This window comes from Salmo salar, chromosome ssa09, assembly GCF_905237065.1.
Source record: "Salmo salar chromosome ssa09, Ssal_v3.1, whole genome shotgun sequence".
In the NCBI taxonomy this organism is placed as follows: Eukaryota; Metazoa; Chordata; class Actinopteri; order Salmoniformes; family Salmonidae; genus Salmo; species Salmo salar.
Window position 1 is genome coordinate 139,581,597 of NC_059450.1, and position 14,855 is coordinate 139,596,451.

General features: G+C 41.6%; 1 protein-coding gene across 1 annotated transcript in view; it reads left to right on the top strand.

Annotated features, from left to right (window-relative positions):
- The first annotated feature begins 1,037 nt into the window (after positions 1-1,037).
- Positions 1,038-14,855, top strand: part of LOC106613120 (chloride channel protein 2) — a 222,177-nt gene continuing 208,359 nt past the window's right edge. The window contains exon 1 of the mRNA XM_045724704.1: positions 1,038-1,572. Within this exon, the coding sequence (XP_045580660.1) occupies positions 1,528-1,572 (45 nt within the window). The 5' untranslated portion in view covers positions 1,038-1,527. The remainder of the gene's footprint in view (positions 1,573-14,855) is intronic.

The following is a 14,855-nucleotide window of genomic DNA, read 5'->3' on the forward strand; positions in this document are numbered from 1 at the left end:
CTGACAATGATGGCAAAAAAACATTTGAGAGTGTGCTGACCCTGGTGCTAGAGGGGGTACGCAGCTGGAGATGGAATGTTTGAATGGATACGGAACTATAAAAAGTTTGGGAACCACTGGTATAGATAATAGAACAAAAATTAAGTACACTTTTAAGATATCAGATTTTTTGTTAAAATACTTTGCTACAATGACACAATTAGCTACCCACCTCAGTCCTTTATTTTAGCGTGTGGATGTAGTAAGTGCACCATCATGCTTTCGCCATGTGTCTTTTCAGATTCCACAATGATTCTTAAGTTGTGTGGACACTACCTCACCGCACTCCCTCCCTTGGTCCTCATCTTTGTAAGTCACCTTGATTTTGCACCTGTCTGTTTTATCAGTTTCAAGGGGCTATAGCAGCACACAAGTATACTGAAAATGCACGCTGGGCTGTGCATGCCCTGAGCTGGTGAAGTGAGCGCTACTGAAGCGCTATTGGAGTGAAATTGGAGCAGGCTAGAAGGCTGAAGCTACAGCCTTTGGGAATCTCGCTCTCTTCACTCCTCTCACATACTCTGGATGGGTGTAACATCAGCGCTCCATTATTGGTTAGACCGGCCATAGCCAGGTGAACCACGGGTCAGCTTAATGTTTACATAGCAGGTTAAGATAACTAATGTAGCAGGTTAGGAGAATGAACATAGCAGGTTAGGATAAGTAACGTGGCAGGTTAGGAGAATGAGGTTAAGGTTAGGTGTAGCTTAAATGCGTAGCACATTAGGATAACTAACGTGGCAAGTTAGGAGAATTAGTTTAAAGTTAGGAAAAGGGTTAGGCTTAGCTTAAACACAACAGTTGTCAGCAATCGACTCGTCTTGCATCCCCAATCAGCCACGCAAAACGGTCTTGAGTGGCAACAAATCTGCCCAATTAGCTGATTCGCTTTCCGTACATCCACTACTATTGATCCGCCTACATCTTTTGACACGCCCACTTTCAGACACTGCACGGATCCAGGTTACCCGTGACTCCACTGAATAGTAATCACGACAGCTTGAAAATAAAACACCTTTCAACACAGACACACCAATATCTAAACATTTCAGAACAGCGTAGATAGAAGAACAAAATAATAAACTATCTTTCAACGATATATTTGACTGACAAAACATCAAGGTGCAAGCAAGCATTTAAAATATTTAGCTAACATTCAGCGAAATCCTGAACTTTCACTGTTCGAAAAACTCGAGAACAGACTGTACCATTTGAACGAGCTAAAGGGGTGTCTCGTCCAAGCCACCAAGTCCCGCCTCTGTGTGGATCCTGGAAGAGATTTGGGGATATAAAATCAAGGAACTCTGTTATGCAGCACTTTTGAGTTAATCTCGTGAATGTCATCAACTTCATGACACATTAATTAGCCCCATGTTCTAATCACGCGCAAACAAGAGAGAGCACTTGTGTCTCACTGCAACCTCAAAATAATTCCTCACCCAGTCTCTCTGGCACTTCTGCTGGTAGCGCGAGCCACACAACGCAGCCATGGACGGCGACGATCAGCGCGCGCTACAGTATGAACAAACTTTGGTAAGTTAACTTGTTGCCACTTCAACTTCACTTCGTTACAAAGTGACCGCGGTGTGTGTTGCCCGTGGCGCCTGTTTGATCTAATGTGGTTCACAGTTTTTACCGTCTAGAACGGGTAACAAGTATTATGCTCGCACCTGGGTAGCTGAAGAACGCTCAAACCTGTTCTCTGGAGAAGTTGAGTGTTCCTCATATAGCGACTGGGCTGGTTAGTCTACAATTGATAAAATGAGAGGTGACGACATGCTTATGACAGAGGTTTATGAATTTCACTCATGGTTGGTCAAATAAGTTATATTTTAAAACACAATTGAATGGGTGTAATCTCGTTCAGTTATTCACATACTGAAAATACACTCCTTATCAGGCGCTATTGTGAGAACACATCTGGATTTGTCCAGAACAATGTCTCTCATCACCGCAGCTCAATGCATACTGTAGGCTGCACCAGGTACTAATAGCCGGCGTAATAGCGAGCTATTCCGTGAACGAATAACTTGTGTTCTCATCTTCAAACAAACAATACAGTAGTCAGTGCAGCTATGTGCCTAGTGCGACTGCGTGCGTGGGTTACATCGACATTTTCGACCCAACAATGGGTGACTTATTTTTTGGTGGTGCTGGATTGAGGCATAATGCGAGGACAATTAATAGACAAGAACTCCCCAGGTGTATATAAAACACAGTTGGCACATGTTGAATATTAATTAATGATGACCTGTTCTTGGGAAGTGGGGGTCGAGTCTCAAAGGGGATATTTGACACGTTCTCCTTTGGGCATGACAGGAGCTCAACAGGTGGTCCCCAGCTGAGGTGAAATGCTTATTAATGGGGAACTTGTAATGCGCTGCATGTTACACCTATGTGAGCTGTTTCCCCACTTGGTTTAGTCTATATAACCAGTGGTGTGCTTTGCCTGAGTGCACTGCTTTGAATTGAAATCAAGTGAATCCTTTGCTGCTGTTTGGTATGGAAACCAGCAGCCCCATATGCACTGCTGTCGACCTAGGCCTATTCTATGGCTCCCAAATTGAAGTGGTGAAGTTGATCGAGGGCACAAGTGGTTGTCAGCTGTCCTTGATGATGATGATGATGATGATGATGATTCCCGTGAATTTCAACCCTAAATCCGCAAACATCTATATATTTAGCTTAAAAGCACCAACGGGTAATATTTGACCCCAAATTGATAATGATTCCAAGGATAAACAGCCTTTCAAGCAGTACACTTTGTTGTATTAACCTTTTTTAATAGATGGTTTAAATTCCCCCAAAATAAGCATTTATTTTCAAAATGTTCACACATTTCTAGTGAACGTGTTGTGTTTCTGTGATACTCAAAGGCTGACATACTAGTACGACCTAAAATGGCCAGCATTATTTAGGCGCCGTTGCCATCAGACTTTTCGCTCTAACTTTCTGGAATGCAATTGGGTATCAACTCTGCAGGGTTTCCATTAGGAAAATGTGTTTCTGGACATTTGACCGGCAGCATTTTAATTTGAATAAACGTTTGAGAAAATGAACGGACTGATATGCAGTGGGTTCGTAACCTGATTAGGCCGTCCACCCGTGGTGCTCAGGATAACAGGAATCACATTTTAAATTATGGTAATTCATTTTAACAGAACATGCAACTCCAGGATGCAAAGGCATGCATCCTTCTTACCAAATTCCAATGCACACTTTGAAGATGTTAGAATAACTGCCACATTTACTTTTTCCTCAGCCAACAAGATGAGTAACGAACAGCAAAATCACTTGCCTATGTCAATGTAGTTAAGTTTACGTATTCTATTGGTCAGCTTGTCGCTCTGTGTGAGAAAGAAATAGCCTATTCTAAACAGACTCGGGAACAGTTGTGGGATGATGGATCCCAAATTCATACAACCAGTAGGCCTAAGGTACATAACATTTTTTTAAAGCAATGAGGCTGATGCAATAGATCAGAACATTTAGCTTAAAATGTTGATAAACTATTATTTCTTCACATTATAAGTGCAGTAATGCGCACAAGGCAGTAGGCTACGCACAAATGTTTTCATTCCATAATGCAATTAGCGGGAAAACACTGTTGTTCAAAGCGCATTGCACATACGAGCGGTTTCATGCGATAGCGATGAAAATATCCATTAGAAATTTTGAAAGAGGGGAGATCTAAAGATGCAACAACTAGCATGTGTTGCTAATATGACTAGGATTGTGCCTTTGGCTACTGGAAAATGAAAAGAATTTGATTTGAAAACCAATAGATCATGAGAGAAATTGGCTACTGGTTTCAATGGCATATGGAAGTCTTTATAAAATAATTGCCTCCCACATTTCTATGGTCGGATTGTACTTTGGAGCAAGGTAAGACATGCATCATAATATGAAGTAAAACGTTCCGGTTTCAAACTTTTAAGTATATGATTTCAAAATGCATACTGCCTCCAGCTCATTGCAAAGTGGTGTGATGCGCTGAAGACTTACTACCGTTGCCTATATGCACTTGAATCTCGAATGGGTACACACTTCAATTACCATTTGAGAAATAAAAATAGAAGCTCTTTTTAATCGTGCCAACTGGCCATCAAAAGTGTTTTTAACACCCGATTGCATTTAGAATTGTTACGCAGTGATTGGGCTTTTAAATGCACGTTTCAAAATGAGCTGTATGAAAAGCTGTAGCAGCAGCTTTGCGCTGTCTGGCAGATTTTCTGCACATAGGCTCTGTGTCTGTATGCTGTGTTTGTGATAAACATAACGGCTAATGAAATTACACATGCGCCAATTTAATACCATTTAAATTATACAAATTAATCTGTAGACCGATAAGCATGACTGGTAAAATATATTTCCATTGACTGGTTTTTACATCAATGAATAGGCTAAAAAGCATTATTTTGCAATGGGATTTTATTTTCCTGGACAATTGGCCTGCGCCATTTTTATTTATAGTCTAAAAATTAAAAAAATGTCTGCCAAAACGCCGTTCCAATTGCATTGGAAATATGAAACTCTTGACTTGGTATAAAGTCATTGACTGGAAGCTATATATGTATTTACATTTATTTGTTATAGTGGCTGCCTCTCCATATCAAAATATTTTCAGGGTCCGTACATCTACCTCTGTCAAATTTGGTGCTTTTATCACAGTTTACTACTGAGTCCAGATTTTCAGTTTAGCTATGCACCACTAGTATGCAAAATAGATAATTGGTAATTCCTCCATATTAACATAGAAATCATGGTACATTGTGTTTTTTTTGTCAGTTACTAGTTGCATGACAGTACTTACATTTAAGAAGGATAAAAAAAGTAATTTTTTTTAAATTGACATTTTTCATCCCATGGGATCAAAATGTACTCCTGTCGGCGCTTTTAGGGTTAAAGTATCTCGCTAATATGTAGCCCAGAGCAGACCATCCTGGGCTACATATTAGCTCATATACTTTAAATGTAAAGGCCCACTGAAGCGTGCAACCGTAACTTCTGAAAAGAGCAGTTGGGCCTGTTTTTCTTCTAATTATAGTTTATTTTTACTGAGACTTCCCCCTTGCTGTTAAGCTGTGTGTGTGCCTGTATGTGAGGGAGATTACACAATGAGCTGCTTGCTGATTCAGCGCTGGACACTCTGTCACCCTTGCTGGGTCTTGTGCTCGGGTCTTGTGCTCGGCTCCTGCTCGCTCTCCAACAGGCTCTCTGTGTGCGCCTATCTCTGAAGAGTCACTGAACCGATTACATTTTCCAGTCCCTCTCTCTGTCCCCCTCTCTGTTTTTCTCTCTGACTTCCTTTCTCTATTCCCCACATCTTTAGCTACACTGTGAGTCACCGTGACACTGTTCCATTGTGCCACATTGGCAGCGGCGGTGGTTGTGTGGGCATCGTATGTGGGGCAGAACTGTAAGAGACTACTGTAGCTAGTTCCACATCATGACACCACAACAAACAAACAAGCTGTCCCACTAATGGAAATGATAATACACATGTAAGCTGTCCCACTTACATTTGGTGTTGTATGTCACCCTTTATGTTGTAAGACTTTGCTTATACATTATTGTGAAGAATCTATGATATAGTTTAAATGTAGGAATGCTTATGAAGACTAAATGCATGCTCTAGATACGTTTTGGTTCATTTAAAGTGGGACCATCACTGACAGAATAAAATGGTTGATAAACAGCAAAGGGTGGCCCTTGGCTGTCTACCCCTCCATTTAGTGTATGGCATTCTGCCACACTTGTTTTCTCACCTGCACCCCCTCTATCACCTTGTCTCTTTGAATTCCAGGTACTATCCCTCTCTATCCTCTTACGGCTTCTCACAGTCACTGTCAATCTTCCTGTCTCCTCTCAGGCACACCTGCTCACACACTCTCTCTCCTCTCTCTTGAGCTCTCGCTTGCTCACTCTTTCACTCATTCGCTTTCACAGCAGTATTTATGATTATTTGGCCCACTTTGACATACATCTTTTATGAGTGGAAGTCCAAGAGCTCTGGCTTTCGGATGAACGGGACAAATGGGGCATTAATGGGGTTAGCCTGCAGGAGATGCGATGTCCCTAGACATCCCTAAATGTCCGTTGTCCCTCTGTGACCCTGTAGAGGCTTAGAGCCTGATGGCTTACAGCTTGTGATGTGTCTTTTTAATGTCAATCCGTGTGTGTGTGGAGGGGAAATTGTTCAGTGGGTCAGAAAAGAACTATTAGAGCTGATAGATAAGGCAGGACGGTGCCACAGGACATCCTTGGGCCACACTAAATGATGTTTGATCTCCTTCAGTGCTGAGCAATGGAGCTGTCATATAACTGTTATAGCTATCGCTGTCAGGCCACTCTGGAACTTTACATGGCTGCAGATTTGGAGGCGGGAGAGTGGTCATTGTGATTTGTACATGACATGAATTCCTTTATGACGTGAGCCTATGGTAATGTAGATTACATGGTTTTCCATTGTGACTCATGTACAGTTCAAGTCGGAAGTTGACATGCACTTATGTTGGAGTCATTCAACTTGTGGAGTCACTCGTTTTTCAACCACTCTACAAATTTCTTGTTAAAAAAACTATAGTTTGACAAGTCGGTTAGGACATCTACTTTTGTTTACAGACAGATTATTTCACTTATAATTCACTATCTCAATTCCAGTGGGTCAGAAGTTTGCATACACTAAGTTGACTGTGACTTTAACAGCTTGGAAAATTTCAGAAAATGATGTAATGGCTTTAGGAGCTTCTGATAGGCTAATTGACATCACTGGAGGTGTACCTGTGGATGTATTGCAAGGCCTACCTTCAAGGTCAGTGCCTCTTTGCTTGACATCATGGGAAAAAAAAAAAAATCAGCCAAGACCTCAGAAAACAAATTGTAGACGTCCACAAGTCTGGTTCATCCTTGGGAGCAAGCGCCTTAAGGAACCACGTTCATCTGTACAAACAATAGTACGCAAGTATAAACACCATGGGACCATGCAGCTGTCATACTGCTCAGGAAGGAGATGCATTCTGTCTCCTAGAGATGAACGTACTTTGATGCGAAAAGTGCAAATCAATCCCAGAACAACAGCAAAGGACCATGTGAAGATGCTGGAGGAAACGGGTACAAAAGTATCTATATCCACAGTAAAACGAGTTCTATATCGACATAACCTGAAAGGCCGCCCAGCAAGGAAGAAGCCACTGCTCCAAAACCGGCATAAAAAAGCCAGACTATGGTTTTCAACTGCACATGGGGACTTGTACTTTTTTGAGAAATGTCCTCTGGTCTGATGAAACACAAATACAACTGGTTGGCCATAATGACCATCGTTATGTTTGGAGGAAAAAGGAGGAGGCCTGCAAGCCGAAGAACGCCATCCCAACCGTGAAGTACTGGGGTGGAAACATCATGTTGTGGGGGTGCTTTGCTGCAGGAGGGACTAGTGCACTTCACAAACTATATGGCATCATGAGGGAAAGTTAGGTGGCTATATTGAAGCAACATCTCAAGACATCAGTAAGGAAGTTAACCTGTTGGGGATAGGGGACAGCATTTGCACAGCCGGATAAAAAAACGTACCCGATTTTAATCTGGTTACTTCTCCTGCCCAGTAACTAGAATATGCATACAATTAGTAGATTTGGATAGAAAACACTCTAAAGTTTCTAAAACTGTTTGAATGGTGTCTGTGAGTATAACAGAACTCATATGGCAGGCCAAAACCTGAAGATTCCATGCAGGAAGTGGAAATCTGATTTGTGGAATCACCTTCAACACTTTGCCTATGAAACACACCGTGAGTTAGGATTCATTTAGCGCTTCCACTAGATGTCAAGTCTTTACAAAGTGGTTTGAGTCTTCTATGGTAGAAACTGACCGAGAGGCTTGGAAAGTTGGTCACATGGGGAGGGCCATTACTACTATGACGCGGGCGCCCATGGGTACCCTCTCATTCCGAAACGTTTAGTAAGACAATGCAATCGTCCGCCTTGAATATTATCGACGCTCTGGTTGAAAAAGGCCCTAAAGATTATGTTATACAACGTTTGACATGTTTGAACGAACGTAAATATATATTTTTTGCTCTTTCGTGGCGACAAGTCCTGCGCGCTACAGTACATTATGAGTAGCCTTCGGAACGCGCTAACAAGAAGGAGCTATTGGGACATAAATTATTAACTTTTTCGAACAAAACTAAATTTGTTGTGGACCTTGAATTCCTGGAAGTGCCTTCTGATGAAGATAATCAAAGGTAAGGGAATATTTACAATAGTATATTTGATTTTAGATGAGTCCAAGATGGCGCTAATCTGTATCGCCTAGCCTATTTTTCTGAGCATACCACCTCGTTTATTGCAAAGTGTGATTTCCCAGTAAAGTTATTTTTAAATCTGGCAATGCGGTTGCATTCACGAGATGTTAATCTATAATTCTTTGAATGACAATATTACATTTTAACAATGTTTTCGAATAGTAATTATGTAAATTGTAGCGCTGATTCACCAGAAAATATTTTCCCTCAAATGCTTCCGAACGTCACGCGCCGATGTAAAATTCTGTTTTTATATATAAATATGAACTTTATCGAACAAAAAATGCATGTATTGTGTAACATGATGTCCTAGGAGTGTCATCTGAAGAAGATTGTCAAAGGTTAGTGCTGCATTTAGCTGTGTTTTGGGTATTTGTGATGCATGCTAGTTGCTTTGAAAATGGCAGTGTGATTTTTGTTTTTGGCTGGGTACTCTCCTAACATAATCTAATGTTTTGCTATTGCTGTAAAGCCTTTTTGAAATCGGACAACGTGGTTCGATTCAGGAGAGGTTTATCTATAAAATGGTGTAAAATAGTCATATGTTTGAGAAATTGAAGTTATAGCATTTATGAGGTATTTGTATTTCGCGCGACGTCCCAGGTTCCCAGACAGGTTAAAGCTTGGTCGCAAATGGGTCTTCCCAATGGACAATGACCCCAAGCATACTTCCAAAGTTGTGACAAAACGGCTTAAGGACAACAAAGTCAAGGTATTGGAGTGGCCATAACAAAGCCCTGACCTCAATCCCATAGAAAATCTGTTGGCAGAACTGAAAAAGCATGTGCGAGCAAGGAGGCCTACAAACCTGACTCGGTTACACCAGCTCTGTCAGGAGGAATGGGCCAAAATTCACCCAATTTATTGTGGGAAGCTTGTGGAAGGCTACCCGAAACGTTTGACCCAAGTTCAAAAATTGAATTGCAGTGCTACCAAATACTAGTAGATTGTATGTAAACTTCTGACCCACTGGGAATGTGATGAAAGAAATAAAAGCTGAAATAAATCATTCTCTCTACTATTATTCTGACATTTCACATTCTTAAAATAAAGTGGTGATCCTAACTGACCTAAGACAGGGAATTTTACTAGGATTAAATGTCAGGAATTGTGAAACTGGGTTTAAATGTATTTGGATAAGGTGTATGTAAACTTCCCACTACAACTGTAGATGTGGTTTTCCATTGTGACTTATGTAGATGACGTGGTTTTCCATTGTGACTTATGTAGATGACATATGGGGGAGATTAATGTTATGTCTGGTGGCAGTAAAGGTCTATTTACAGTCCGAATATGTCAAGTGATTGTTGTTGGTGAGAATATTCTAATGTTGACCCAAGGCTTTATAGGAAGTGAGGGGAACGAGGTGTCAATCTAGTGTGTGTGGATGTGTGAGTCTGGCTGTGGCACAAGACAATTTGTAACCGAGTGTTCTTTGCCTGCTGGTCCTTTATGTGGTAATCTGGCTTTATGTAGCTGCCAACTTGTTTGATGTCAGCTTCTATAGCCATAACTACATTTTACCTCGGTTCGTCTTGAACACTCCTTCCTGTTTTCTTTCTCCATCTTTCCCTCTTTAACTAACACTACCTTATTCCTTCTTGCGAAATGATGGTTGTTTTGTCTTGAGGTCAACAGCGCCTTGATCCTGAGCATGTGTGTCTTTTTAATGTCAGGAGAAAGGGAACCTTGCATAACATTGTTTTGTGGCAATAGAGGATTCCAGATATGATCAAATGAGCACCATCATGAAGTTCATAGGAGCGTGTCAAATGAAAGTCTATTTTTGAGAAATTTAAAGTGTGTGTGTGTGTGTGATATTTATATATGATTTTAACCATTTCCCATCCTAAAAATGAAGAATAAGGAAAGGCTTTGATTTCTTGTCAAACAGATGGAAAATGGGTCATGGACAACATCTACCAGGAAAGTCTTTAAAAGGTATTAGAAATGCATTAGAACACATAATGTTGAAGTAAAGAACCCTGCCAACTAATATCAACACTTATTTAGTTTTGGAGAAATTATTTGCCTTCTGTAAGTTTAAGGAACATTGTCTTGTCCCTTGTAATTCTGTTACCAAAAACCTTTTTTAAGGTATTTTATACATTTAGTTAAAGAGAATGCAAGTTCACAGAAGTAACAAGTAAAGGTAGACCTACCAATTAGTTAGTTTTTCTGAAATGAAGTTGATTAATTAAGTGACTAAAACACATTATTTTTCCAAATCAGTAAAGGAATTACTGAAATTCAATTGGCTATAATGGGAAATCATAGTAGTCAGAAACCACAGTTGGGTCACCTTCCACTGGTCACCTGCTACTGTCCTCCCTTCCACTGGTCACCTGCTACTGTCCTCCCTTCCACTGGTCTCCTGCTACTGGTCACCTGCTACTGTCCTCCCTTCCACTGGTCTCCTGCTACTGTCCTCCCTTCCACTGGTCACCTGCTACTGTCCTCCCTTCCACTGGTCTCCTGCTACTGTCCTCCCTTCCACTGGTCACCTGCTACTGTCCTCCCTTCCACTGGTCTCCTGCTACTGTCCTCCCTTCCACTGGTCTCCTGCTACTGTCCTCCCTTCCACTGGTCTCCTGCTACTGTCCTCCCTTCCACTGGTCTCCTGCTACTGTCCTCCCTTCCACTGGTCTCCTGCTACTGTCCTCCCTTCCACTGGTCACCTGCTACTGTCCTCCCTTCCACTGGTCACCTGCTACTGTCCTCCCTTCCACTGGTCACCTGCTACTGTCTCCCTCCCTTCCACTGGTCTCCTGCTACTGTCCTCCCTTCCACTGGTCTCCTGCTACTGTCCTCCCTTCCACTGGTCTCCTGCTACTGTCCTCCCTTCCACTGGTCTCCTGCTACTGGTCTCCTGCTACTGTCCTCCCTTCCACTGGTCTCCTGCTACTGTCCTCCCTTCCACTGGTCACCTGCTACTGTCCTCCCTGCCACTGGTCACCTGCTACTGTCCTCCCTTCCACTGGTCACCTGCTACTGTCCTCCCTTCCACTGGTCACCTGTTACTGTCCTCCCTGCCACTGGTCACCTGCTACTGTCCTCCCTTCCACTGGTCTCCTGCTACTGGTCTCCTGCTACTGTCCTCCCTTCCACTGGTCTCCTGCTACTGTCCTCCCTTCCACTGGTCACCTGCTACTGTCCTCCCTTCCACTGGTCACCTGCTACTGTCCTCCCTTCCACTGGTCACCTGCTTACTGGTCTCCTGCTACTGTCCTCCCTTCCACTGGTCTCCTGCTACTGTCCTCCCTTCCACTGGTCACCTGCTACTGTCCTCCCTTCCACTGGTCACCTGCTACTGTCCTCCCTTCCACTGGTCACCTGCTACTGTCCTCCCTTCCACTGGTCACCTGCTACTGTCCTCCCTTCCACTGGTCTCCTGCTACTGTCCTCCCTTCCACTGGTCACCTGCTACTGTCCTCCCTTCCACTGGTCACCTGCTACTGTCCTCCCTTCCACTGGTCTCCTGCTACTGGTCTCCTGCTACTGTCCTCCCTTCCACTGACATACTGTTATATTCAGCTCATAACTGTTTTCTTTCTCTTTCTACCTGATGGTCAAACCAAGACTGTGAACTGTCTGGACTCTGTCTGTGTACTCTAGTGTGCTGTCCAAACTTTTTGGTCTTGTCCAGATCAACCAAATGTGGTCTTGTTTTTGGGCGGAGCTCATTAAAATAATAGCCAGTATTGAATAATACCCAAATATACAAAGGAGATTATTGCATATTTTTATACCTGTTTAGCTATTTAGGATACGTCACCTCACCATGAAGAGAATGATATTCATATTAATTTCTGTATAGTACAGATCAGGGACCCATGATGTATACTGAACAAAAATATAAATGCAACATGTAATGTTTGGTCCCATGTTTCATGAGCTGAAATGAAAGATCCCAGACATTTTACAAAGCTTATTTCTCTCAAATGTGTTCACATCCCTGTTAGTGATAATTTCTCCTTTGCCAAGATAATCAATCCACCTGACAGGTGTGGCATATCAAGAAGCTGATTAAACAGCATGATCATTACACAGGTGCACCTTATGCTGGGGGCAATAAAAGGCCACTCTAAAATGTGCAGTTTTGTCACACATCACAATACCACAGATGTCTCAAGTTGAGAGCGAGCATGCAATTGGCATGCTGACTGTAGGAATGTCCACCAGAGCTGTTGCCAGAGATTTTAATGTTAATTTCTCTACCACAATGTCATTTTAGAGAATTTGGCAGTACGTCCAACTGTCCTCACAACCACAGACCACGTGTAACCACGACTGCCCAGGACCTCCACATCTGGCTTCTTCCCCTGTGGTATAGTCTGAGACCAGCCACCAGCTAATGACACTGAGGAGTATTTCTGTCTGCAATAAAGCCCTTTAGGAGGGAAAACTCATTCTGAGTGGGTGGGCCTGTGCCCTCCAGGCCCACCCATGGCTGCGCTCATGCCCAGTCATGTGAAATCCATAGATTAGGACCTAATGAATTTATTTCAATTGACTGATTTCCTTATTTGAACTGTAACTCAGTAAAATTGTTGCCTTTTATTTTTGTTCAGTATAATTCTGTTTAGCATCCCTGCAACTTTTTTCCACCTTTGTCTTAAAGGATTTGCCGTTATCAAAGCCTAAACTTTTATTTTCACAAACTGACTTAATCACGATTGCGGTAAAGTGTGAAATGTAGCTTTTATGCTGAGGCGACATTGGCATGCACTACACTCTTAAACTCTTGATGGTGTCTAGGCAGTGCCCGTTACTAGCCTGTTACCATCCTCCTGGAAGTTCTAAACTTTGGTGAAGTGACATGCCTTACAATCTCTTTGCATAGCCCACCACATGCACTGTTTTCTTAACCACAACTGGACGGATGAATAAAGAATTGCTGTGCAAATAAATATCACTGAATGACGAATAAAGTAGGCTAATGCAATTGAAGGCATCCAATTGTTGCTTACTGAAACAACAAGTCATCAAATTGTTATACATTTGAAGTAATAGCCTACCCACTCGTGGTCAACTAGTCCATTTCAGCAATCAATCTTCATTAACCAATGAATGTATTTTATTAGTATTTTTTTCCTGAATCTCCTTTTGGATATGGATTAGGCTGGGGAAATGTTAGCCTAGTTAAGCTGAGTGCTGCTCATGATAATTTACATCTTAGTCATTTAGCAGACTTACAGTAGTGAATGCTTACATTTCATACATTTTTTTTCTTCTTTTTTTTTTCGTACTGGTCCCCCGTGGGAATCGAACCCACAACCCTGGCGTTGCAAACACCATGCTCTACCAACTGAGCCACATGGGACCATCATCTTGTCTAGTTGGTTCATTCATTAGCACTGATCACAACATTTTGCCAGCATGTTATGTAGCTCAACAAGTGGATTATTTTTTATCTTCAGAACTTTAGTAGCCTGTCCTACTGCTTACCTAAAGTCTGTGACTTGTCTTAATCAATCAATATTATTTTAGTGTTACTGAATCTCTGTATATTTGTTTAATTCTCTGGTGGAGGTGGTGTAATAAGAGGTGGTGTAGCTCATCTATAACTGATCAGAAACATTTAGCATGCAGTAACGTAGCCTAAATCAACAGTAAGCCTATTATTTTGCTGGATCGCATATAGGCAACTCCAAAAGCCTGCAGAGGTTGTGAAATATGAACACCAGATTCACATTCTTTTAAAAATATAGATTGGTATTATGGTCTATGGGTATCATGAAGATACTCTCAATGTAAGACCCTATGCCTGCTCCCTAAACAAAGCAGGGTAGGGAAGAGATGAAACATGGTTTTTTAAAAAGCACAGGCTTGGCTCTGTTTTAAAATATCGCTTTTTTTTTTATGACAGAAGTTCCACATGTTCTCATGACGCAAGTGTGTGTGTGAAATATTATTTGTATTTTATTATATTCCGTTATATTATTAGCTTACTATAAAATGTGTGTTGACTGTTTTAATGAACAAAATAACTATTGATTTCATGTGCATGGCACAGCCATGTAGCCTATAGGCTCAAACGCATTGAGAAGGAAAGGAATTCCACAAATTAACAAGGCACACCTGTTAATTGAAATGCATTTCATGTGACTACCTCATTAAGCTGGTTGAGAAAATGCCAAGACTCTGCAAAACTGTCATCAAGGCAAAAGGTGGCTACTTTGAAGAATCTGAAATATAAATATATATTTTCATTTAACACTTGGTTACTACGTGATTCCACGTGTTATTTCATAGTTCATGTCTTCTTATTCTTCAATGTAGAAAATAGTGTAAAAATAAGAAAAACCCTTGGTGTGTCCAAACTTGTACTGTATGTGGACACCCCTTAAAATTAGTGACTAAGGCTATTTCAGCCACATCCGTTGCTGATAGGTGTATAAAATTGAGCACACAGCCATAAACAAACATTGGCAGTAGAATGGCCTTACTGAATAGCTCAGTGACTTTCAACGTGGCACCGTCATAAGATGACACCTTTCCAATAAGTCAG